The 24,150-nt window shown below is 51.8% G+C and overlaps 1 protein-coding gene across 1 annotated transcript in view; it reads right to left on the reverse strand.

Annotated features, from left to right (window-relative positions):
• Positions 1 to 10,269: 10,269 nt before the first annotated feature.
• The window catches only part of LOC138823527 (ubiquitin carboxyl-terminal hydrolase 10), a 50,205-nt gene continuing 36,324 nt past the window's right edge, over positions 10,270 to 24,150 (reverse strand). The window contains exons 5-14 of the mRNA XM_070016901.1: positions 23,276 to 23,367; positions 22,197 to 22,306; positions 21,011 to 21,066; positions 20,517 to 20,620; positions 19,031 to 19,130; positions 18,013 to 18,190; positions 16,027 to 16,192; positions 14,771 to 14,915; positions 11,659 to 11,724; positions 10,270 to 11,328 (exon numbers count right to left, since the gene is read on the reverse strand). Of these exons, the coding sequence (XP_069873002.1) occupies positions 11,141 to 11,328; positions 11,659 to 11,724; positions 14,771 to 14,915; positions 16,027 to 16,192; positions 18,013 to 18,190; positions 19,031 to 19,130; positions 20,517 to 20,620; positions 21,011 to 21,066; positions 22,197 to 22,306; positions 23,276 to 23,367 (1,205 nt within the window). The 3' untranslated portion in view covers positions 10,270 to 11,140. The remainder of the gene's footprint in view (positions 11,329 to 11,658; positions 11,725 to 14,770; positions 14,916 to 16,026; positions 16,193 to 18,012; positions 18,191 to 19,030; positions 19,131 to 20,516; positions 20,621 to 21,010; positions 21,067 to 22,196; positions 22,307 to 23,275; positions 23,368 to 24,150) is intronic.

Genomic DNA, 24,150 nt, shown 5'->3' on the forward strand with positions numbered 1-24,150 from the left:
GGAGCTCTTGACCCCTCCATTTCTCCCCTACCACGAACCCCTCTCCACCTGCCACTCAGGCCTGGTCCTCTGGCCTCTGGGAAAGGGAGGCTTGGCTGCCCAGCGCTGGGTTCATATCGTTGCCACTTGGAGCAGGGGCATGAGTGCTGACCTAGGCATGTACGGAGAGCGAAGCCTACTACCAAAGCACCATGCTGAGCTCTGTAAAGGCACAGACATGGCGAGTGGTACTGAGCTCTCTGAAGGCACGGACGTGGCAGGTGGTACTGAGCTCTCTGTGGAGGCATGGACGTGGCAGGTGGTACTGAGCTCTGTGGAGGCATGGACGTGGCAGGTGGTACTGAGCTCTCTGTGGAGGCATGGACGTGGCAGGTGGTACTGAGCTCTGTGGAGGCACGGACGTGGCAGGAGGTACTGAGCTCTCTGTGGAGGCATGGACGTGGCAGGTGGTACTGAGCTCTCTGTGGAGGCATGGACGTGGCAGGAGGTACTGGTCTCCCAGCAGCATCTTGCGGCCTCTCTTCTGTTTTTATAGTGTAAATTATTTTGTGTTAAGTCAGCCTATCCTGTAAGTAGGTGCATCATGGCAGACACACAGGTCAACGTACTCTGTACCACAGCATCACCCCACGCCTTGTGAAATAACTCACTATTACACAGCAGGACTTGTGAAATAGCTCACTGTCAGTTTCATCTGGGAGGAAGCAAAGATGGGACGGGAAGGCAGAAGGCACACAACAAGGGCCTCCCTGAGGCTCAGATCTCGGCCTGATACCTGGGTTTCTAGCAACTGTTTCAAGCCACTGGGCCTCATGTGATCTGCTACAGAGCTGACCATTAGGTCAGCTTCCCGTTGCTGCTGGATGAACAACAGTAGGTAAAGCTCTGCATACAGGGCTGGTTTGCTGTCAGCCTTTCTAACATCCGGTTGACTCATGAGCCAACCCAGGGCTGGACTAGCCACCACCACATAAGCACTGGGCAGCAAGCTCCCTGGCTAGCCTTGAACTTGGGATTCTCCTGCTTCCCCTTGCCGAGAGCTGGGACAGCAGGTGTGCACACACACAGGGATCAGCAGGGCCCATCCTAATAAGCAAAAACCAACCTCATCAAGAGCACAGAAACTCCTAAATTAGTGATGTGCCTCATAACAGGGCTTTAAAGACAAAAAGCAAAACTGAAGAACTGAAAGAAGACCTCAACAAGTCCAAACTAGCTGGCGGTGTCAGCACTCTCCTGATTCTAACTACTATGACGAGTAGACAGAAAACCAGTAAGGTTAGAGACAGCTTAAACAAGGTCACACCTATGACACTTCCAGAACACTCTACCCAGCCACAACAGAATGCATGAAAGTCACGGAGCTAGCATGCAATGCAGTGTTCACGTGCCTGCAGCCACCAGAGTGATTGTAACTCCAAGTAGTTTCTCCTGCATCCTTTCCCAGCAAGCCCTAAATACACAAGGCCAATAGTTACATCCCTGTCTCCAGGGATGGGCCTCTGTGGTTTCATCTGAAAATAAAACAGGTACATTCCAACCAGGATGGCTAAACATCCATAAATATGCCCCTCACCCCCCCGGCCCCATTTCTGACCCAAATCAGGAGTCCAACTGGTCTCACTGTTGCCAGGACATGCATCTGAATGGGCGCTCAACAAAGAACACCTACCCATTGTACTCTGGAGTCCTCTGCTACTCTTCCTCCACCCAAGGGTCCTGGGGCTTGAACCATGTACATCGGGGCCACGTTGCTCAGAACGGATGGACCATAATCTCAAGCATAGCTCAGTAAATCATCAAAGACTGAAATCCTACAAAGTATGTTCTCTATCTGCAGTGGAATTAAACTGTAAAGAAAAGAAAAAAAATTCAGTAAAAGAAAAATATCTCAAAAATCTCCAAACATTTGAAATACTTCTAAACAACCCAGAGGCAGATGAAGAAATCACAGGGCAAAATGGAGAGTAGTTTAGCTAAATGAAAATGAAGATGTGCTAATAAGCAAAAGGTGTGGGGCCGGGCTAAATAGACACCGGGAGGTGAATATATCTGAGCAGGAGGGAGTTTCCAAGTCACTATTCTGAGTTTCCACCGGAAGAAGGGGCAGGGGGCTGGGCAAGGCCGCACCACACACTGGGGCTTGGGCTAGCGTCTGGACCAGCCTGGGGGACGTATGGAGCCCCCACCTCACAAACAACAACATTAGAGAGAAAGAACAAATTAAGTCTACAGTAAGAAAATAGCAAAGAAAGTCATGAAATGGAAACAAAATGAACAACAGAGAAAATCAAAATCAAAAGCTGCTTTTCTGATCATCTGGATGCATCACTGGACGCACCATCCACACAGATGACCAGAGGTAAAATGCATGGGGCTGGGGCAGGCAGATCTGTGATATCCTGATTCTACAGCACACACCAGGCCTGGGACTCAATCCCCAACACCGAGGAAGAGACAGATAAGAAATTCTGTGAACATTTTCACTGGAAAGCTGAATCACTTAAGCCCGGATAATCTTTTACATCAGAACACCCACGCCAGCACAGGCCCAGGATAAAGACTTTCCTAGAAAGGGTATTACAGGAAGACTCCCCTTGATAAGGAAGAGATCATGCCCCGCCCTGAGCAAGCCTCAGGAAGCAGGGGCAAGGTGGTGAAGACAGACAGCCCCCGATGGCCAGGTGGGAAAGATCAAAGCAGACAGCTCTCTCTGAAAAACAGATGTGGAAATCCTTCCATGAACCGGGGTCATGGGTGTGGCCTGGAGGTAAAAGGTAAGAGGTGAAGCCGTGGGCTCAATCCACACCACTGAAGGGAAGAGAAGGGGAGGGCAGTGGGAAAGGGATGAAGAAGGAGCGGGAAGGGAGGGGGAAAGGACAAAAACGTTGTTGTAAAAATCTACACGTATCTCAAGATGAAGTTTCTAAAAATATCATCATAGTTTGCAAGAAAGTCTGTATGATCATCTTGAGAGTCAACGTTTGCCTTGATTAAATTTCCATTCCCGACTCAAAACCAAGTCCTTTTTGCAAGCAAGGACTGGCCCTCTGTCCTGTCCCACAAGCAGCATTTATAAAAAGCTGATGGCCAACCTGGAGATGAAGGTACAGAAGGACGGATGGCAGCTTCCACCTGGCACCCAAGCAGGGTCAGGGCGGCTCTGCTGCCGCCTCCCCCAGTAGGCCAGACACACACCAGGCTCTCTGGACAACACCACATACACCGGCTTTCTACATGGCTCATGGAGAAAGTCACTGCTCAGACTAAGTAGAAACAGCTGGCCACTGGTGGCTCACACCGGTCATCCTAGCTACTCAGGAGGCTGAGATCTGAGGATCGTGATTCCAAGCCAGCCCGGGCAGGAAGGTCCATGAGACTCTTATCACCAATGAACCACCAAAAACCCAGAAGTTCCAGAAGTGGAACTGTGGCTCAAGTGGTATAGACTGCTCAGCGCCCAGGGCGCCTGCTTGGAAGCCGAGGGCAGATGGCACCCAGCCCCTGATCTTGCAGCAGAAGACAAGCCTGCTGCTCCATCAGCAAGCGGGCCTAGCAGGGAGGGGGCATCAGGTGCACCCAGCGTGGCTCTGAATTCCCCACAGCGTCACGGGGAGCTGGGAGTCTCACCCCCCACCCCCAGCCGCCTCCCCGTCATGTGCTACAGGGGCCCTGGGACTGGGCCCCTGCGTCAGGCGCTGGCCGTGTCCTCTCAGGAAGGCCATAGGGTTCCCACAGGGAGCTCCAGCTCACGCTCAGAAAGATCGGGCCCTTGGGGAGTGGGGTGGCAGCTCTCGACGCAGGAATTCTGGGAAGCCAGAATTCCTAAACAAAACAGCACACTAACCCACAGAGCTGGCCAGGGTGACTGCTCCACACTAACATTTCCCAGCAGGCAGCGGCGTCACGGGGGCGGGTGGCGGCTCAGCCTGTCCTTGAGGTTCCGTGATGCAGGGAAAGTGCCAGGAACGCCATTTACCTAGGTTCAGATCCCTGTGCGGGGCCTCTGGGAAAGCCTGGAAATGGGGGTGGGGGCAGGGCATGGACTCACACTGGCTGATTGGGGTGAGATCTCCAGACACAAAGTCAATGCATGAGCTTAACCCTAACTCTATGTATTCTCAAAAAGTGAGGAGTTGAACTCTGAACCCCACACGGGCTAAGCAGGTGCTCTACAGCTAAGACACACTCCCAACCCTGATTAAAAGCCAATAACCAAACACTGGGCTCAAGAGGTAAGCATACTGCCTGGCAAGACTCCAATATCACCAAAGAAACCCACACCTAGGCCCAAACCTAACAAACCCCGGCCCCAGCTGAATGTTTTTATCGCTATACCAGTCCCAGCCCCTCCTCCTCATGGGGGGGGGGAGGGGGCAGGGCAAGGGGAGACCAAGCAGGTGCCTGGTGGGGCTGCGGTTCCCCCAACATGTCACAAATGGGGCAGGCGGTGCTCTGCGGCTGTGGAGGGGCCTGAGTGCAGGAAGGGGGCTCAGGCAGCCTGGCAGGAGAGCAGCCAGACAGTCCGGGTGAGCTCAGTTTGGATTTACAGGGAAAAAAAATAAAAATAAAGAAGGGCTGAGGTAGGAGAGCATCCAGCACCATTGAGAGTGAGCAAGACTGGGGGGGGGGGTGAGAGGAGGGAGAGGGAGAGGGAGGGGTGAGGGGGAGGGGAGAGGGGGAGGGGGAGGGAGAGGGAGAGAGAGATATCAGAAGACAAATACCTGGAAAAAGAAATGAATAACTGTTCATGGGCTGAAAAACCCAACTCCTTTATGAATTCTCCCAAACTGATATATAGGGTTAAGACAAATGTATAGGTTAAGTCCAAACTCCAGTGTGAGTTTCTACCCATACTGAGATGGAAAGGCACAGGGCCTTCAGCAAGCAGATGTGATGCTCCCTGCCCTGCCCCTGCCATTTGAGGCAGGAGTGATCAAAATTCCACCTCTTGACTTGCAGCTTCCCATGCCCCAGGCCTAACGCTGGCATAGTTGGCATTCAATTCAATTCAAAAAGTGAACAGAGGGGTTCTGGTAACGGTTAGCCGAGGACTGGAGCTATTTCTGGGAACAAAAAGGTTGTGTGTGGTAGACAGCCTGCCACAGATGGACCCCTGGCCGTCCCAGAGCCCACACGCACCCCACAAACTCTCAGGACAGAGGGCCTCAGCCACTTCCAGGAGTGTAACAGAAGAAACCCCATGGACACAATTATTAAATATCAATTTGAATTCAGGCTACAATTCTGGAGGCTGGGAAAATGAAGTGTTTGATAAAACCCCAACATGTGCTCCCAGACATACTTTCCCTGAAGTGGGAAACACAGAAGTATTCCAGAAAGAACATAATCCTTAGGTTTAGGATGTGTTTGTGCTAGCTCATCTGAATGGAATGGCACCCGGTGCCCAAGTCTCTGCTCTGCAGGCCACAGGCGGGGCAGATCCTGCACCTCGGCGATGGGAGCTCCAGAGGGCACAGACTTGGCTGACATGTTCCTCCGTGATGACCATGAAGACTGACCTCTGGCCAAACCTCAGCCTCGGAGATCTGCAGCCCTGCCTTCCCCAGAGGAGGGCAAGCGTGGGAGGCTGCGCCAGCCACGCCTGGGCATGCACCCATAGGGACAAGAGCTGCAGATTTACAACGTGAAAAATGCCCACTGTAGAAAACATGGGATAAACAGACATGGAGATGGAAAACAACCAGCTGAGTCAGGTGTGGTGGCTCACACCTTAATCCCAGCACTCAAGAGGATGGAGAGTTTGGGGCCAGCCTGGCCTACATAGTGAGACCCTGTCTCAATAAACAAAAAACAAAGCAGCTGGGTGCCAATGGCTCAAGCCTGTCATCCAAGGTACTCAGGAAGCTGAGATCTGAGGATCACAATTCAAAGCCGGCCTGGGCAGGAAAGTCCGTGAAACTCTTACCTCCAATGAACCATCAGAAGCGGTGTTGTAGTTCAAGTGGTAGAGTGCTCACCTTGAGCTAAAGAGCGGAGGGAAAGCACTCAGGCCCCCAGTAGTTCAAGCCCCATGACCAACAAACAAAAAAAGCAACCACAAGTAGCGTTATGAAGTGGTAGAGGGCTAGCCTTGAGCAAAAAAGCTCAGAGAGCAGTGTCCAGTCCCTGAGTTCAAGCCCCAGGACCAGCTCCAAAAGAAAAAACAAAAACAAAAAAACCCCACAACAATAAAAACAAGCAGGGCTGGGAAGGTGGCTCAGTGGTAGAGCGCTTGCCTTGCATGCAGGAGGCCCTGGGTTTGATTCCTCAGCACCACATAAGTAAAAAGAAAAAAGCCAGAAGTGGCGCTGTGGCTCAAGTGGTAGAGCGCTAGCCTTGAGCTGAAGAGCTGAGGGACAGCACCCGGACCCAGAGTTCAGGCCCCACGACCGGACCCCAAAAAAAGAAAAAATGAAAGAAAACAAGGAAGCAATGTGACCTAGTCTCCAGGTGGGAGGCTTGTCATGAAACGGGAGCCTTCTGGTAAGGCTGGAGAAACACGTAGAGAGGGGCCGGCTGGCCTGTGGTGGGCTGTGGTGTGGCGGTGGCAGCCATAGGACAGGGCCCCCGGGAATTGGGGGTCCCATGCTGACCCCTGCCACTCACAGCAACAGAGCACACCTCCAGCCCTGCACCCCTCACAGAATGGCCGGGGGGACAAATCATGGCATGCCAGCACAGGCAAAACATGACTCACCCCACTGCTCCTCACTCGAGGCTGGGACTAACCCCGTCCCTACCCAGCCTTTTGGGGAACAGGAGTTGAGCTACTGGCCCAGCCTGGCCCAGGATTACCGTGGACTATAGTATCACCAAGAAGGGATACAAAGGCCAGAGTGGGGGCTGGCCATCGGGGCTGAACTCGTGGAGATGCAGTTGCAGGAGTAGCAGGTTCTGGGTGTATTTTGAGGGTGAATGTCAGCATGCGATGAGTGACCCCCAAAACCCATGCCTGCAGCAAGCTGGCACCTAGCTCGCCTGGGCAGAGCGTGGCGGTGTCTCCTCGGGCCGAGGCCTCAGCCCTGGCGCACACACACACACACATCCACTCCTGAGCACGTGCCCCTCCCCCGGAACTCAGAGCAGCCCGGCGGGAAGCCAGCCTGTCCATGTACACGCTGCCCACAGATGCACTGCGGTCTGTTCGCACAGTGGAGTTACTCAGCATGGAGAACAAACACACTCCTGGCGGGCAACTCCACACCGTGCAGAAAAAGCTCAGAGACAGAACGTACAGATTACAGCAGACCACCGATAGCCAGTTTCCAACTAAAAATGATGTATGGCTGCACCCTAGGGCTCGGTCGGCAGTGGGTGGCTGGAAACACCAGGCTGTCATCCTCCACAGTGGGGCAGGCCCAGGGGTGCCCAGTCTGGTACCAGCTCACAGAGCCAGAACTACTCTCTCACAAACAGCAGCATCCCTCCGCCCCCACACAAGTAGGTCAGTGTACCACTGGTGTCCCAGTGCAGCGGCAGTTTAGATCGTGGGTGCCCAAGGCAAACACAAACCACATGATCTTGCAGACTCGTGGTGGCCACTCTGCTTCTCATAGTATTTTCCAAACCACAGCATGGCAGGGACAGGCACCTACCACTTAGAGGCTGGCCTGGCTCCCCGCCAGCCAAGCCCATTCGTTCCATGGAAAAGGTGCAGGCCGCCAGGCCCGTCTGCTCCGTCAGCGGCCGGCGGATCTCAGGCTGGTTCACACAGCCTAAGCGAGGGTACTCCTTGATGCAGCGCAGGGTGAATGGGCTGAGGATTTCCTGCCACAACCATGAGCCATCGGGCTTCAACCCAGGTGGGGAGCTGCCTCTACCTGGTCTCCTGTCTTCCAGAGAGGCCATTAGGACTAAGGGGCCCAGACACTGAGCAGCCTGGTTCCAGGACACACACGGAGTGCACATGGGGTCAGGGGTGCGGCTCCCAGTACCCTGGGCCCTGAGCGAGCCAATGCCTGCTGGGCCAAGTAAGCACCCCCAAATATCCAAGATGAGCTTCTCAACTGCAAACCAGGTTTCAGCACATGGAGACCTCCAGGACTCAGGAGCAGACTTCAAAATAAATTCCAAGAAAGAATGAGTAAGCTGCAGAAGACAAAGAGAGTCTGCATAACCAGCAGACATCAGGGGGTTAGGGTTGAGGAACTGGATTCCAGTGGCTGCTGAGGACAGCAAGCTGAGTGAGCAAGCCACGCAAGAGGGTTCAACCCCAAAACTCCAGCATCAGAGGGGCAACAAAAAGGAAAACAATCCGAGCAGCCACGAACATCACCCCACCACAGTTTTTGATGGGGTCTGGCTTCCTAGAAATCAAGAATGGAAGAAGCTAGAAGAACCTGGGTCCCAAGTCTTCCCAATGTTCAGCTGATAGACTGAACACCAAGAGACACCAGGAGCCAATGACATTTGTCTCCATAACACAGCTGTCATTGGCTCACGCAAATCGGCCACACACTACTGCTGAGGCTGGCTGACTTGGTCAAAGTGACTACACTCTGCTTTCTGCTACTAGACAGCAAGCAGTGTAGACATCATTGCCAAAATGATGCCTTTGCTGACTGCAGACTTCCCACTCACACAGCCCCCGTGGGAGACAACCTTGTTGTCCACTGATAAATGAAAGCCAAAAACCCCAGGAGTCAATGTTACTCCTATACGACAGGGAGACCCCATGCCCTTACCGCTTTCTTGGCACAGATGGTCATAATAAGCAGACAATCCTGAGACCTTGATCTCTACAACACCTTAGCATTCACTCACATAGAAGCTGCCCAAAAAGCTATGCCAAACTGAAGGAAAATCATGTAGCCCTAAAACTGAAGACAGGGGTCAAGTTCCAAGTGTAAGGTAGCTGGCCTAGGGCCCAGGAACTGAGGATCATACAAACTAGACAATGTGACACAAATCACAAATGCAGTGTGCAGTATCTCAGGAATGGAGGAGCCCAGAGTTCACCTGGCTAGAATGATCACACTCTCTCCCCAAGGGCCAGGTCACTTCAGGAACCAGGTGCTGCGGTCCTTAAGTCTGGGCTGTTATCTCCTTGGTGTACTCTGTCATTGCTAAGCCAGCCTGGACAACAGGAAACCAAAATGCTCCAGTTCTACCCATCACACACAACAACTACACGGAGTGGGACCACATGGCTGGCTGAGACGCCCCAACGTACCATGGATCTAGCTCATCTCTGACCACTGGTGAGACTTGCAGTCCTTCTGGAGATGTCCACAGTCAACCCCACCCTACTTCAGCTTGCCACACTAGTGCGTGAGCACCTGCAGATCAGGTCAGAAGCAGGAAGGTGTTCCCATCTGAGCACTCCGGAGGTGTTTCCCCATGCCCAGTAACTGCATCTTTGTTCTGGCTTCCAGGTGAGCACACTCCTGAGGCTGCTGCTTCTACCCAGGGACACTGGGTAACAGTGCGTGTCACAGCTGGGGCACGCGGGGGTCGGGTGGGATGGGCCATGAGTGTGGGAGGGATGTGACGCAGCTCTAGTATAAAAAGCTGGCTAGTGCTGTTCTCAAATGGTGCTTGTTTCAGCCAGGTGGGCGACACATGCCTGTCATCCCTGCATTGGGAGGCTGGGGCAGGAGGATCTCAAGGTGGAGGCTGGCCTGGGCTACAATCGCAAGACTGTCTCCTTTGCCTTCCCCCTCCCATCACACCCCCCCCCCCGAAAAAAGGATGAAGCTTACTCCATCTTTGGCTGTATTGTGGGTGTGGGCTGCTTCCCCCAAGTTAGGCAAAGCTGATTTGGAGTGACTCATCAACCAATTCAGAACAATTACAACTGGGTAAGTAGGATACGTGCATGACACCAGAACTAGAATTCTACAAAATAAGCTTTGGTGCCACAAAGGAGTGACTAGAAACGCCAAATGGGAAAGGAAGCGCCTGAGCAGAGGCTCCCCCCAGTGAGCGGGCCTGAGCGAGCACCAGCACCCCACACGGCAGCGTGGCCGGGGCTCGGCAGACACCCTGCACGGGCTAGGAGCTGACAGGGCAGCAGGGGTGCTGCGAAGCCATGTCAGCGAGCCTCGAGTATAAGGAAACTCGGCCTTGACTGCATTAGGCCAAGGAGGGAGATCTCCCTCTGGGAACTAGGACTCCAACTTCACTTCCCCACAGGGCTGGACTCTGCCAAAGACCGTTTGGGCACAGCGCCAGCTCAGCGCCCACACCCACAGGCTGGCAATTGCAGCACTTACCATCGCCCCGAGGTCCCCAGGGACGGCACTCACATCCCAAGACACCACACAGTTTTAAACCAACTTTGTGATTTTTTATTGATGGGCGACAACTTTAGTTCCTAGGCATCACTACACTGGGCACAATTGGGGACGCGGCGTCAGGAGCAGACAGCAGACTTGGGAGACGTCAGCCTTCAGCACTGTGGCCGCATGGCACCGGAGGCACACAGAAGCATCATTCTGAAACCCTTCAGTGGCAATAAAGTTCCCATCACCCATCTACGTCGACTAATACCTTAAAACTCCAAATATCTGATCTGCACGGTACACGTGAGCGAGTCTCACTGCGGTACTTCTCCTGTGAGGGTCCAGCAGTGGGGTTTTTGTTTTGTCTATTTTCTGCCTGAAGTAAGAACTATTTCTTCTCTGATAACTGGCTCATTTTTATCATTTATCAAAAACTAAAGGGTAGGGGAAGGAAGTGTGATGGATTAAAAAATTTAATTTCTTAAGGAAAGATAAAATTCATTTTCACAAATTTACAAGTGTTGCTGGTGCAGGATTTATTCTACTAAGCAATTAAACTGGGATCAAATGCGAGTTCCTTTATCTCAGGAATCGGCGTTATTCACAAATACGGTTGTTGTGGATTTTCTTAAATCAAAGACAGTCTGTTTCAACCAAATGATTTTGATTTGGAAGGTGGAGGTCAACATAAACTAGGCTGCACAAACCCAAGCATCTCCTCTTCATTCTAGCCCATTTTTGCAAGAGGGAGAAAGTTTCTCTCTAAGGAGCCACTACAAGGCAGGAAGTTAGTGAGAGTTAATGGCCTACAAAGCGGCATCAGGCACGCACGCACGCACACACACACGCACACCTGTGTGCACACATAGGCATGTGTGTGCACACACACACACATACACACACGCACACAGGGGTCACAGCAGGTCCACGCGGCGGTAATACAGGAGGTAGGCTGTGCGTTCAGCAGTCGGCTTCACCACCTGGTACTGGTTAATCACCTTGACCATCTGGTCATCGATGCGCAGCCAGCCATTAAGCCCGATCTGGAAGACGTCCGTAGTGTAATGGCCACCCGTGGCACTGTTGCCATGGTGATAGACCACTGAAAGAGAGTGCCAAGCAGGCTTTATGAAAAAGACACCCCCGCCCGCCTCGGGCAGACGCTTGCTCAGACTTCAAAGCAGCCCTTTGGGAGGCTGTGCTCACACCAGGATCAGCTCGGGGCCCAGGGGACACCCTGTCTGTTTTGGGGCCCCAGGTTTCAGGTAAAACCCACATTCTCAAATGTGTAGGAACTACAAGCTCCCCAGGGATCCCTTTACAGAGCAAGCAAGCCAGTTTGCAGTAAGTGGTGTTCCACTGAGCTGTCTGGCACAGCAAACAGCACTCATGATCACTGCTTTTGGGGGAAGGAAGATACAAATCTACTCACCTGCAAATAGCCTATACGTTCTGTGGCATTTAAAATTCTTATTTTTAACCCCTGGAGAAAGCAGTTCTGAAAAACAAAACAACACTTAGGGTGAGTAACAAAAGCAACATCGGGTTGGGCACTGGTGGCTCATGCATAAAACCCTATTACTCAGGAGGAGCAATCTGAGGACTGGGGTTCAAAGCCAACCCAGGCAGGAAAATCCATGAGACTCTTTCCTCCAATTAGCCAGCAAAAAGCCAGAAGTGGAGGTATGGCTTAAGTAGTAGACTCTAGCCTTGAGTAAAAAAGCAAAGGGGTAAGGCCAAGGCCCAGGCCGAGTTCAAGCTCCAGGACTGGAACAAAAAAAGAGCTGGGCACTGGTGGCTCACACCTGTAATCCTAGCTACTCAGGAGGCTGAGATCTGAGGATCGCGGTTCAAAGCCAGCATGGGTAGGAAAGTCCATGAAACTCTTATCTCCAATAAACTACCAGAAAACCGGAAGTGGCGCTGTGGCTCAAGCAGTAGAGCACTCTCCTTGAGCTGAAGAGCGCATGACAGTGCCCAGGCACAGAGTTCAAGCCCCACGACAGACCAAAAAGAGGGGGGGGGGGAGACAGTGTCTCACTAGGTCAGCCACCTGGAGGGCAAGAACATAGGACATGCCAATCACCTCCTCAGCTCTAGCAGAACGGGAGCTATGTAGGTAGAACAGAGAGAATGGACATGAGTGGCAGCCAGCCCGCTAAATAAGTATCAGCATTATATAGGATGCTGGAAGTTTCTCCTGCAAGCTCCTAAAACAGGTACTGAAAACTCCAGGAAATGGAAACAAGAGGTTTTTCTCTGTGCTGTTATTATTGCTTTTTTTTTTTTTTTTTTCAGTTTTGTTTGTTCATTTATCTATCTTTGGAAGAGTAATGAGGGGCATAGAAATAGAGGGACAAGGGGTGAACAAATGCAGCAGCAGTGGTACTCACTAGACATGTTGAAAATGAACTATACAATTTGTGAGTTGGGATGGGAGGGAAAAACTGGAAGAGTGGGAAGAGGTGGCACTGTCCAAAAATAAATGTACTCTACCTGACTTAAGTAACTGTAACCTCTTTGTACATCACTTTTTTTTTTTTTTTGGGGGGGGGTCCGGTCGTGGGGCCCAAACTCTGGGTCTGGGTGCTGTCCCTCGGCAATTCAGCTCAAGGCTAGCGCTCTACCACTTGAGCCACAGCGCCACTTCCGGCTTTTTTTCTTTTTGCTTATGTGGTGCTGAGGAATCGAACCCAGGGACTCAGGCATGCAAGGCAAGCGCTCTACCACTGAGCCACCTTCCCAGCCCCTGTACATCACCTTTTTAATAACATTAAAAAAACAAAAACAAAAACAGAACTGTAAAACCTACAAGAGCCAAGTGTGGAGATTATGGGCTATATTTTGAGTCTTGTCTCAAAAAGAAAAAAAAGATGAGAGGAAACAAAAACCACCCTGAGCAGGACAGGCAGCTGACGACGGGAGTGAAGAGGCAGGCGTGAAGATGCCTGAGATGGCATCTACGTTCTGGATCTCCTGACAGACACGACGGGAGAATGGTCATCACATATTCTCAAACGTTCCTTCTTTCTGCTTCTCAAATGGGGTTGAACCCCACTACTGCTGCCCGTTACAGCCACGGAAGCTGCGCTGTCAGCCGAGAGCTGTGTTGGGAGTGGAACCGAAGGTGCTCGGACTCGCACCGGGCTGAGTGCACACAGCAGAGGGCACCTGCTGCCATGAGCCACTACACAGGTGCTGCCATGAGCCGCTGCACAGGTGCTGCCATGAGCCGCTGCACAGGTGCTGCCATGAACAGCTGCACAGGTGCTGCCATGCATGAACAGCTACACAGGTGCTGCCATGAGCCGCTGCACAGGTGCTGCCATGAGCCGCTGCACAGGTGCTGCCATGAACAGCTGCACAGGTGCTGCCATGAACAGCTACACAGGTGCTGCCATGAGCCGCTGCACAGGTGCTGCCATGAGCAGTTACACAGGTGCTGGCATGCATGAGCAGCTGCACAGGTGCTGCCATGAACAGCTGCACAGGTGCTGCCATGCATGAGCTGCTACACAGGTGCTGCCACGCATGAGCTGCTACACAGGTGCTGCCATGCATGAGCTGCTACACAGGTGCTGCCACGCATGAGCTGCTACACAGGTGCTGCCATGAGCTGCTACACAGGTGCTGCCATGAGCTGCTACACAGGTGCTGGCATGCATGAGCAGCTACACAGGTGCTGGCATGCATGAACAGCTGCACAGGTGCTGCCATGCATGAGCTGCTACACAGGTGCTGCCATGCATGAGCAGCTACACAGGTGCTGCCATGAACAGCTACACAGGTGCTGCCATGAACAGCTACACAGGTGCTGCCATGAGCTGCTGCACAGGTGCTGCCATGCATGAACAGCTGCACAGGTGCTGCCATGCATGAGCTGCTACACAGGTGCTGCCATGCATGAGCAGCTACACAGGTGCTGCCATGAACAGCTGCACAGGTGCTGCCATGCATGAGCAGCTACACAGGTGCTGCCATGAGCTGCTGCACAGGTGCTGCCATGAGCTGCTGCACAGGTGCTGCCATGCATGAGCAGCTACACAGGTGCTGCCATGAGCTGCTGCACAGGTGCTGCCATGCATGAGCAGCTACACAGGTGCTGCCATGAGCTGCTGCACAGGTGCTGCCATGCATGAGCAGCTGCACAGGTGCTGCCATGAGCAGCTGCACAGGTGCTGGCATTCACTCTAAGGGAAAGGAGCATCTGCGGCAAAATGAAGAACCCATGAAAGGTTTGTAGAAAAACAATGCTCTTCTGGATAGACAAAGTCTCTCTCTTTTTTTTTTAAGCAGTACTGGGGACTGACTGACCTCAGGGCCATGCTCTGGCTAGACGGACCGTCTAGCACAAGCCCCTCTGCACTGGTTGTCTTTTAGGTGTCACTTTAGGCCTGGGCTGGGGCTCTTACTCGTGCCTTCCCAGGTCGCTGGGACTCCCAAACACCGGGATGACAGGGTCTGTCTGTGAATTGCCCTCCCAGCTGTGACAGCCTGGTGGACCCACGGGTGAGTGCTGTGCAGAGCCGGGCGCCCGGCGCTACCTTTACTGATCTCCAAGTCCACAGGATAGTCAATGTTCTTGATCAGTTTCTGGCAGCCGCCTGTCTTCTCGTAGACAAATCGCTTCAGGTGCAGCACGAGGACAGGGGGCAGCTTTTCCAGCGTCACCCTCCGGCTGATCTCCACCTGGAAACACACCTGCTCACCATCCGTCTACTTCTGCTCAAGGCATCGGAGGGCCACACTGCAGCCCCACTGAGGCTGCCTCGGCCTAGGACCACGCCCAAATCTCCACCAAACAACTCCACTGCCGCCTCTCCAGACTGTACTGCTCATTCACTCAAGCCAGCTGCCAAGTTTCTGGCTCTGGCTCCTGGCACTTGGGAGTTTTAAACAAAAACTGCCCGACAGAAGCAAGTCAGAAAATAGGGTGCAGAATTAGGACTAACTTCTGCAGATCCCCACAGCATGGCTTGGCCGGAGCAAAGCAGGAGAGGCTGGTGCGTGCCGGTGCCCTGGGGGCTCCTGGGTCTTTACTCAGCCCAAGCTGAGGACAAGGGCAGGCCTGTCCTGTTACCCTGGAGGTGCTCTGCCACTGGAGCCCACCCCGGCCCGGGTCAGCAGTCACCACACTACACATTACCTGCAAGTACCACTGCCTGTGATCAACCCAACTTCACAAGAATACTGTGACCGGCTCGAAGCAGCGCTAGCCCCAGCTGGCCTGTGCTCTCCCTCCCTCCCAGCACATTTATGAACCCACGGCCACAACCTCAGACACGGAGCGTGGGGCAGTCCCTAAGGCCACACAGAAATCAGGAAGTGCGGGGAGAGAACAGGAGCAGGAACTCTCAGCACTGCCCTATCCTTCTCCCAGTGCTACTCTAAGGTGAGGACAGGAAGACTAAGCAAGCACCAGGTGTCTCACACTCCTTCAGTCTGTAACTCCTAAAGATCTACAAGCACGCGCAAAGCAGGTGTGTCTGGAGTCCTGATTCAGCTAGTCAAAGCGGTGCTTGTGCCACACGCAGGAGCCAGTGCTGCGTGCCTTGAGGCAGTGCTCAGCCTAGGACAGGGAAACTCCGCTGCCAGAGAATGAAACCACATGGGGCCGAGGACCCAGAAGGAGAGCATTCTAGTGTCACAGGAATTACAGCTAAGTGACTGTGGGGAACAACTGTGTCAACCATTTCATCCTAAACACGTGCAAATGATCAGTCCAGAAAAGCCAGGCCAGCCCCTCCTCCCTAACGCTTCCCCAAGGGCCTCCGCAAGGGGCCTTGGCGCCGGAACACACCTCCTGTTTGGTTTTCGTGGTGTAGCCTTGGACGGACTCTCTGGCCACCAAGCTTTCCAGTGCGTCCTGGACAGTGCGGATCTTGTCAGACTGGATGTCCAACTGCAGCGTGAAAAACGGCTGCAAAGTGGCAGATTCCTTTGAACTCTGCTGGTAAACCACAGACCTAAGAGTCGAGGGCAAAAACAAAAACGTTGAAGACACCACACCCTTAAAAGTAACCAAAGGAGAAGCAGCATAGACTCTGGGAATAAGATCATTCAGGATCACTTTCAGACCAGAGGACAGAAAAGCCAAAAACATGCCAACTTAAAAATAACTACTGAGGGGCTGGGAAGTGGCTCAGTGGTTGAGTGCTTGCCTGGCACTCATGAGGCCCTGGGTTCGATTCCTCAGCACCACATAAACAGAAAAAGCTGGAAGTGACGCTGTGGCTCAAGTAGTAGAGCCTTAAGCTGGAGAGCTGAGGGACAACACCCAGGCCCAGAGTTCAGTCCCCAGGACTGACACAAAATAATTAATTAGTTAATTAATTTTTTTAAAAACCCTGCTAAATGCCATCCTCTGAACATAAACCTGCAGCTCTAACCTCCCAGCTCAATTATTCGCCGGCCAATCTCTCCACCCCACAGCGCTCTCACTCCCACAGCTTCCTCACCAAATCTGAGGAAATCTCCAAGGTTAACGGCATATTTTTAATGGCGCTCCCCCTATAAGAATGACACACCGAAGGAAGAGGAGCAGCCTCCCGATGAGAAAAACAAGTTAGTGCTCTAGGGAGAGAGAGGCCAAATCAACTTTGTTTTCTTAGCTAGTATTCCATTTCATTTTTCTTTTTCTTAGTTTTCTGGGTAAAAAAAATTCTATGTTTGGCCCATCTTGCATTTAGCCTCAGCAAGAAAACATTCCAAGAGCTCAACAAGGCTTCTGTCCTACAGCTGGAGTGAGCTTGTGTACAGACGGCAGCATGAGCTCAGGTGCTCAGGCTTCACGGGTCAGACGCCACGGAGAGCCGGCTCCCAGCTTACCCTGAGAAAGGTTAACAAGCACTGCCAGGATCCTCCCGAGCACCAGCAACACAAGTTCCCTGGGTTCCAAAGAAGGATGACCAGGGTGGCAAGGACAATGGGGGAAGAAATCACGAGGGCCTCTTGACTCAGAGTTCTGTTTTCAGCCAGGTGCTGGTGGCTCTCACCTGTAATCCTAGCTACTCCAGATGCTGAGATCTGAGAACCATAGTTCAATCAAAGCCAGCCCTGGCACCAGGAGACTTCACTTTCTAGTTCCTCTAATACATGCACCACCACTGTTAAGTTATGAGAACAACCTAAGTGTCCATTCTCAGAAAAATGAATAAAGAAACTGTGATGTGCACGGACAGTGGAATACTATTCAACCTTTAAAAGGTAGACTGCAGGACACTGCCATTAGCCACAATGTGGATGGACATTTAAAAAAACGGAAAAACAGCGTATGCTCATGCTATACGTGGAATTCAAGAAGTCAAACACAGAGACAGAGTAACGCAAGGACTACCAGGGCACGTGTGGAAGGGAAATGGGAGTGTAGATCAGAGCGCACGTAACTAGAAGACTACAGAAGGTGACAATGCACTGCACTCACACTCAAATGGGTAAATGTGAGAAGAGCTATGAGCACTTGCTTCTCTGTAGCGACCTGCCTTTCATGCAAACTCATAATAAACGCAATGCCCCCAACCAAGTGCACACGTTTCTCTAAGAGAACAAACACTTCCGACCAATCAGCTTGCTTTTCTCGCCATCTCACACTGAGCTAGCACCTGGAGTGCTATGTGTGGCGCAGGGCCCTGGGCGGTGGTCCCGCAGAGCACCCGCAGGCACTGGGGGCAGCGGGGCAGCGGGGCGCTCTTACAGGCAAGCCAAGGGCAAGCCAAGAGTGCCCGCCAACAGCAGGCATACCTCCCCTTTAGCAGAAGGCAACCCCTCAGAGCCCAATGGCACAAACCTGATGTGTCCTCCAAAAATGCCGGTGATTGGCGTCTGGATGAAGTCGGCCTGGCGGGTGACGGAAGTCTTATTCCTGGGACCCACCTGCTCCCATTCATCCTCACTTCCTGCGCCTTGATCCTCCTGCTCCTCCTCATTTACCAATTGGCTTCTGGGCCCATTGGAAATCCTCACTTCTGGAAAGGAGAGAGTCTGCTTTAGTTACTGTTTACACAAAGAGGAAAAATGGAAACAAAACTTCTCTGTCAACACCTAAACCAATGTCCAAATGCTATCTTGGAGTCTGGGAGTGCTCCACATGGAAAACATGGCAATCGACCGCAACACACATGTGCATGTCTTAGAAAGGCCAGGCATGGCGGCATACACCTATAATCTCAGCACTTTGGGGAGGCTGAGGCAGCAGGATCCTTTCTTGGACCAGGCTGGGCTGTGTAGTAAGATGAGGCCCTGTCTTAAAAACACCACAAGGAAGCAAAAGGATGTTAATACACGTGTAGAAATCTGAAGACGCTCTGGAAAGGAAGCTGCTGGTACCGTAGAGCGCTAGCTGCTTCCCCCTAGCTAGGGCCTGGGGTTCTGTGGAACAGGTGCCGGGGTGAGCACAACATTCAGAAAAGCGTACACATGCCAAGTGTATATGCAGATACACAAAGAAACAACAACTGGCTAAGAGCTGCAGTGCCCAATAGTTACACAGGCATCCGCCGTGCTCCCGGCCAAAGCCAGCATGTGGTTAGCAGGACCAGTTGCCTACCCTGTGCCAGGCCCTCGATAAACGTGAATTCATCTAAATGCAACGTTCTCAGGAGTATCTGACAGGCAGTGCCGACAGTGAGGTGTTCTATGAGGAAAGAAGCCGTTTGGGGAATGGCTCTGATGTGTGCGCCAGGCATGCAGCGCCTAGCTCCAGAGGAACTGCCTCCTCCGGGGCGGCAGGGGGGTCTGCTGCACTGAGCTGCCGGGCACACGGCACAACCCCACGTTCCACCGCACCGCACCGCACCATCACTTACTTTGGCTGTGTGGTGAGAGGAGCGTCTTCAGGCTCAGCATCTCCTCGTGAAGCCCGTTGAGGATGAAGCCTAAGTACTCCTCGGCATCTTCCTGCCGGCCCTGAGGAAATCAGACATTGCTGCGTCAGCCCTAACCCCCCAGCCTGGGTGGCAGGGTCCACGGCAGGATCGGCAGGCACACTAAGACCCGCCTTCCAGGGCTGGGAAGGTGGCTCAGTGGTAGAGTGCTTGCCTTGCATGCATGAGGCCCTGGGTTCGATTCCTCAGCACCACATAAGCAAAAAGAAAAAAGCCCGAAGTGGCGCTGTGGCTCAAGTGGTAGAGCGCTAGCCTTGAGCTGAAGGAAGAGCTGAGGGACAGCGCCCAGGCCCAGAGGTCAGGACCCACCACCGGACCCCCCCCCCAAAAAAAAGACCCGCCTTCCACCCAGCGCCCGGCGCGACAACAGCTCTACCACCTAACACCCCAGGCACCTGGAGGGGACCAGAGAAAGAATGTTCTCTAGAACTAAAGAAGAATTTTATGTTTTACGCATGCTTTTTCAAATCTGCTTTGCAATACATACCGTATTATAGGTAAGAGAAAAAAGGAGAAAATGAAGAGAAAAAAGGGAAAAAGGGCAGGTGGGGGGGGAGATTATTTAAAACCTGCTTTCTGGGCACCAGTGGCTCACACCTGTCATCCTAACTACTCAAGAGGCTGAGATCTGTGTACCACGGTTCAAAGCCAGGCCAGGCAGGTTAATCTCCAATTAACCACTAGAAAACGAAGTAGTACTGTGGCTCAAAGTTGTAAAGCACTAGCCTTAAGACAAACAGCTCAAGGATAGCAGCCGGGCCATGAGTTCAAGCCCCATGACCAACCAAAAAAAAAAAAAAACCAAAACACAACACACACACACACACACACACACACACACACACACATAACACTTGTTTGAGCTGGGTACACTGTTGTTTTCCTGTAGTGCCAGCTACGTGGGAAGGAGAGGTAGAAGGATTGAGATTTGAGGTCTGCGTAGGCAAAAGTAGGCAACTATCTGAAAAAAATAAACTAAGAAGGTAGAAATAGGGGTGGTAATTGTGCTTGCCCAGCAACCACAGGGTTTCCCTCCCAGTACTGGGGGGAAATTTGCTTTCTTTGTTCAAATGAAGCAGCAGCAAGATCAGGATGTCTGGCTCGTCAGCACAGGAGCCCAGGGCCAGCTCTCCTCCCTCAGACACTCGGCAGTCAGCAGCTGACCCGCCTCCTGCATTCACCTGGTGGGGAACGGTCAGGAAAGGGCTCAGATCACAGGTGACCTACTATATCGAGAGCTCTTATGCTCGGTCTCACTGTAAGACGAGAACCACACACTTTAAACACCTCCAACAGCGACTCCATAAACATGGGTCTGTCTCATCCTGAACACAGGTCCCAACACTGGAGACGGAGGCAGAGGTGCAAAGTGGCACACCCCTTCTAACTTCATCTGGCAGTCACACACCTTCTCAGACAGGCTCGACTTGATAACCGTCAGGAGTCTATAAATGTACGTGGGTTCAAAGGCAGCTCCAGGGCGGATATCCCTCACGATTTTGTCCCCAAGAGCTGCAAGATAAACAAGACATGGGGGTTTTAAGTAAAAGGATAGAGAACCGGCCATCAGTGGCTCACGCTTGCAATCCTAGCTATTCAGGAGGCTGAGATCTGAGGATCGCAGTTCAAAGCCAGCCTAGCCTGGGCAGGTGGCAAAGTCTATGAGACGCTTATCTCCAATTAACCCACAAAAAAACTGAAAGTGATGTTGTGGCTCAAAGTGGGAAGAGCACTAGCCTTGAGCAAAAGAGCTCAGGAACAGAGTCCAGGCCCTGGGTTCAAGTCTCACAATGGATAAATGGATAGATGGATGGATGGGCCCCCTCCCCAAACTGCCTGTAGTCCAAGAAGCCCACTCCTACTCCAGACAGCCCTTAGGAATGAGTTTCGCAACTCACTTACCTTGCCGGGGCTTGGGGGGCACTGGCATGTTAGTGAACTCATTCATTAGCCGAACACTAAACAGGGAGGAAAAGTACATTTTTAAGAAGACATACTTGAAGTGCGACTACAAATGGCTAAGTAGAACATTCACAGTGTGAGTACAGTGGATTGCAGGTGATCAGTGCTACAATAACTAGTGAATCCTTAAATCTTGACTACATTAATAGTTTTTTGGGTTTTCTTTTGGTCGGTTGTGGAGCTTGAACTCTGGGCCTGGGTGCTGTCCCTCAGCTCTTCAGCTCAAGGCTACCCTAGCGCTCTACCACTTGAGCCACAACACCACTTCAGTTTTCTGGTGGTTACTTGGAGATATGAGTATCATGGGCTTTCCTGCCCAGGCTAGCTTTGAACCATGATCCTCAGATCTCAGCCTCCTGAGTAGCTAGGATGACAGGCATGAGTCCCCAGACCTGGCTTTCATATAGTTTTGACATAATTTAAGTGTAACTTTATTTATTTTTTTGGTCAGTTGTGGAGCTTGAACTCTGGGCTTGGGAGCTATCCCTCAGCTCTTCAGCTCAAGGCTAGTGCTCTACCACTTGAGCCACAGCACCACTTCCTGTTTTCTAGTGGTTTATTGGAGATAAGAGTCTCATGGACTTTCCTGCCCAGGCTGGCTTTGAGCTGTGATCCTTAGATCTCAGTCTCCTGAGTAGCTAGGATTACAGGCGTGAGCCACTGGTGCCAAGCTTAAGTGTAATTTTTAACCTGCTAAGGGCTACATTGTTCTCTACTGAATCTGAGAAACACAGATACACAACACTCCATTTCTAGTTAGTTTACGAATTCCATTCATAATCACAAATGATGCATCTTTTTAACTAGACAATTCGAAGTATAGGTATCAGGATTTTTTTTTGGGGGGGGGGGGAGGTTGGCTGTGGAGCTTGAACTCTGGGCCTGGGCGCTATCCCTCAGCTCTTCAGCTCAAGGTGAGTGCTCTACCACTTGAGCCACAGCGCCACTGCCAGCTTTTTTCTTCTTGCTTATGTGGTGCTAAGGAATCCAACCCAGGGCCTCATGCATGCAAGGCAAGCACTCTACCACTGAGACACCTTCCCAGCCCCTCAGGATTGTTTTAACTCCTCAAATTTGAATGATTCCTGGGAAGTCCCACTCCCTTGAAGACTGACCCCTTACTTACAAGCTGTCTATCATGGGTGTCGACGTGCAAGGCCTTTGCACTTTGGAGTACAGAGGGATGAACTTCATCAGGTGGTACATTGGAGGGCAGGCAACCAGGGCCTGCAGTGTCTGGATTGTGGCAGGAAGACAAGTAAAGGAAAGGAAACAACCCCAGCACTTCCCCTGACACATATTAAATACAAGAGCTTATGTCGGGCGCTGGTGCTCACAGCTATAATCCTAGCCGCTCAGGAGGTTGAGATTTAAGGACTAGTTCAAAGCCAGCCCAGGCAGAAAAGTGTATGAGACCCTTATCTCTAACCACCAAAAAGCCAGAAGTGGAGCTGTGGCTCAAGTAATAGAGTACTAGCCTTGAGCAAAGAAAGCTCAAGGACAAGGTCCAGGATCAGCACACACACACACACACACAGAAGCATTTAAAAAAAACAAAAAACCTAAAGAAGCCAAGAAGACAAAAACTCAAAAAGAATAAACCAACTAGTTACAGGACAGCTGCCTTGTTGCGTCCATGTAAGGATCCAGGTGGTCAGCTAGGCACTGGGCTCATGTTTATAATCCTAGCTCCTCTGGAGGCTGAGATTTGAGAGCTGGTTTGAAGCCCACCCAGGCAAGGAAGTCCATGCATGTCTCATCTCCAATTAATCAGTAAAAACCTGAAAGTGGTAAGTGTGGCTCAAATGGTAGCATGCCAGCTGAGAGAAAAAGAGAACTTGGATTCCTGAGTTCAAGCCCTAGCACAGACACAAATCAAATAAACATTTAAGAACTTGGTCTTGTTGTGCAAGGCAGTGCATGCCTGTAAACCCAGGAGAAGGCTGATACCCATATCACAACACAAGGGATTCATTCTGTTTTATTACTTGGGCCATCCCAAGCCAATAAGAGAATGATTGTCATCAGCTGGTCCACAAATCCTTTCGGAGGGCAGAGTAGCTGGAGTTAGGACAACCCTATCTACAAGGTGGGCAGACCAAGTAATGAACTAGTTGCCTTCAGGAAGCTGCCCTAAGTCAAATGCACCCAGGCGGAGACCACAGCCAGCCAGGGTGGGGGTAGGAATGCGTCCAAGAAGGATACAGCATTAATGTAGCACCAGTTTCCTTTATTGATCAGCCCCCGTGGTTGCAAGGACACGGGCTTATGCACTAGGGTTACATTCTCCAGCAGCTCTGAAAGAGTCAAGAAGCATGTGTCAGAGATTAAAGACATTCCCAGGAGCAGCCCTTAAAACCCTTCACAGCTTCTAGTCCACATGTGTACACATCCTTTCCAAAAGGCAGGTTACCTGTCAAAACTCCTTTGTTAACACCTCATTTAGTTTAAACCACCCCCAGCCCATCCTTCTTTGTCTTGACCTTCACACCCGCGTATACCAAGGAGCACAATTACCAGAAAACACATAAAGCAACACATTAGGGAAGAGGCTGGAGAGAGAGGATTTTCCCCTTCCCTGCTGACCAGGTCTCTCTGACACTAAGTGGGCCTTTCACACGCACACACTACATCTGAACTCCAGTAGCTGACAGCATGCCCAGCACAGCACCATGGTGCCCACTGGCTGCAGTGAGTAAAGACCCTCTTTCTGGTGACAGTACTGTTTCTCCATTCACAGTCCAATTCAACCCGTTCCCTAAACTATGCAGTAATGCAGTTTATGTAGCCTCTCACCCTCAGCCCTCAGATTCACCTGCTGACAGCTCTTCAGCCTCAAGAAAGCTATGAAAATCCCACTTTAGCGACGCACCACCAATAATGCTCTAAAACAGAGGCTGGAGGCGTGGGTCCAGGGGGGGAGCATCAACCAGGCAGGCAAGAGAGCCCGAGTCCAGGTCCTGAGTTCAAACTGTATACCCGCCAAAAAGAAGGAAAAAAAATCTTCAAACAAGACAAGGTCTCCCAGACCTGGGCAGCATTAAGAATACTGTGAGAGCACTGGCTGGGACACGTGGACG

The sequence above is a fragment of the Dipodomys merriami genome, unplaced genomic scaffold, assembly GCF_024711535.1.
Source record: "Dipodomys merriami isolate MVZ:Mamm:240054 unplaced genomic scaffold, mDipMer1.0.p SCAF_120, whole genome shotgun sequence".
NCBI lineage: Eukaryota > Metazoa > Chordata > Mammalia > Rodentia > Heteromyidae > Dipodomys > Dipodomys merriami.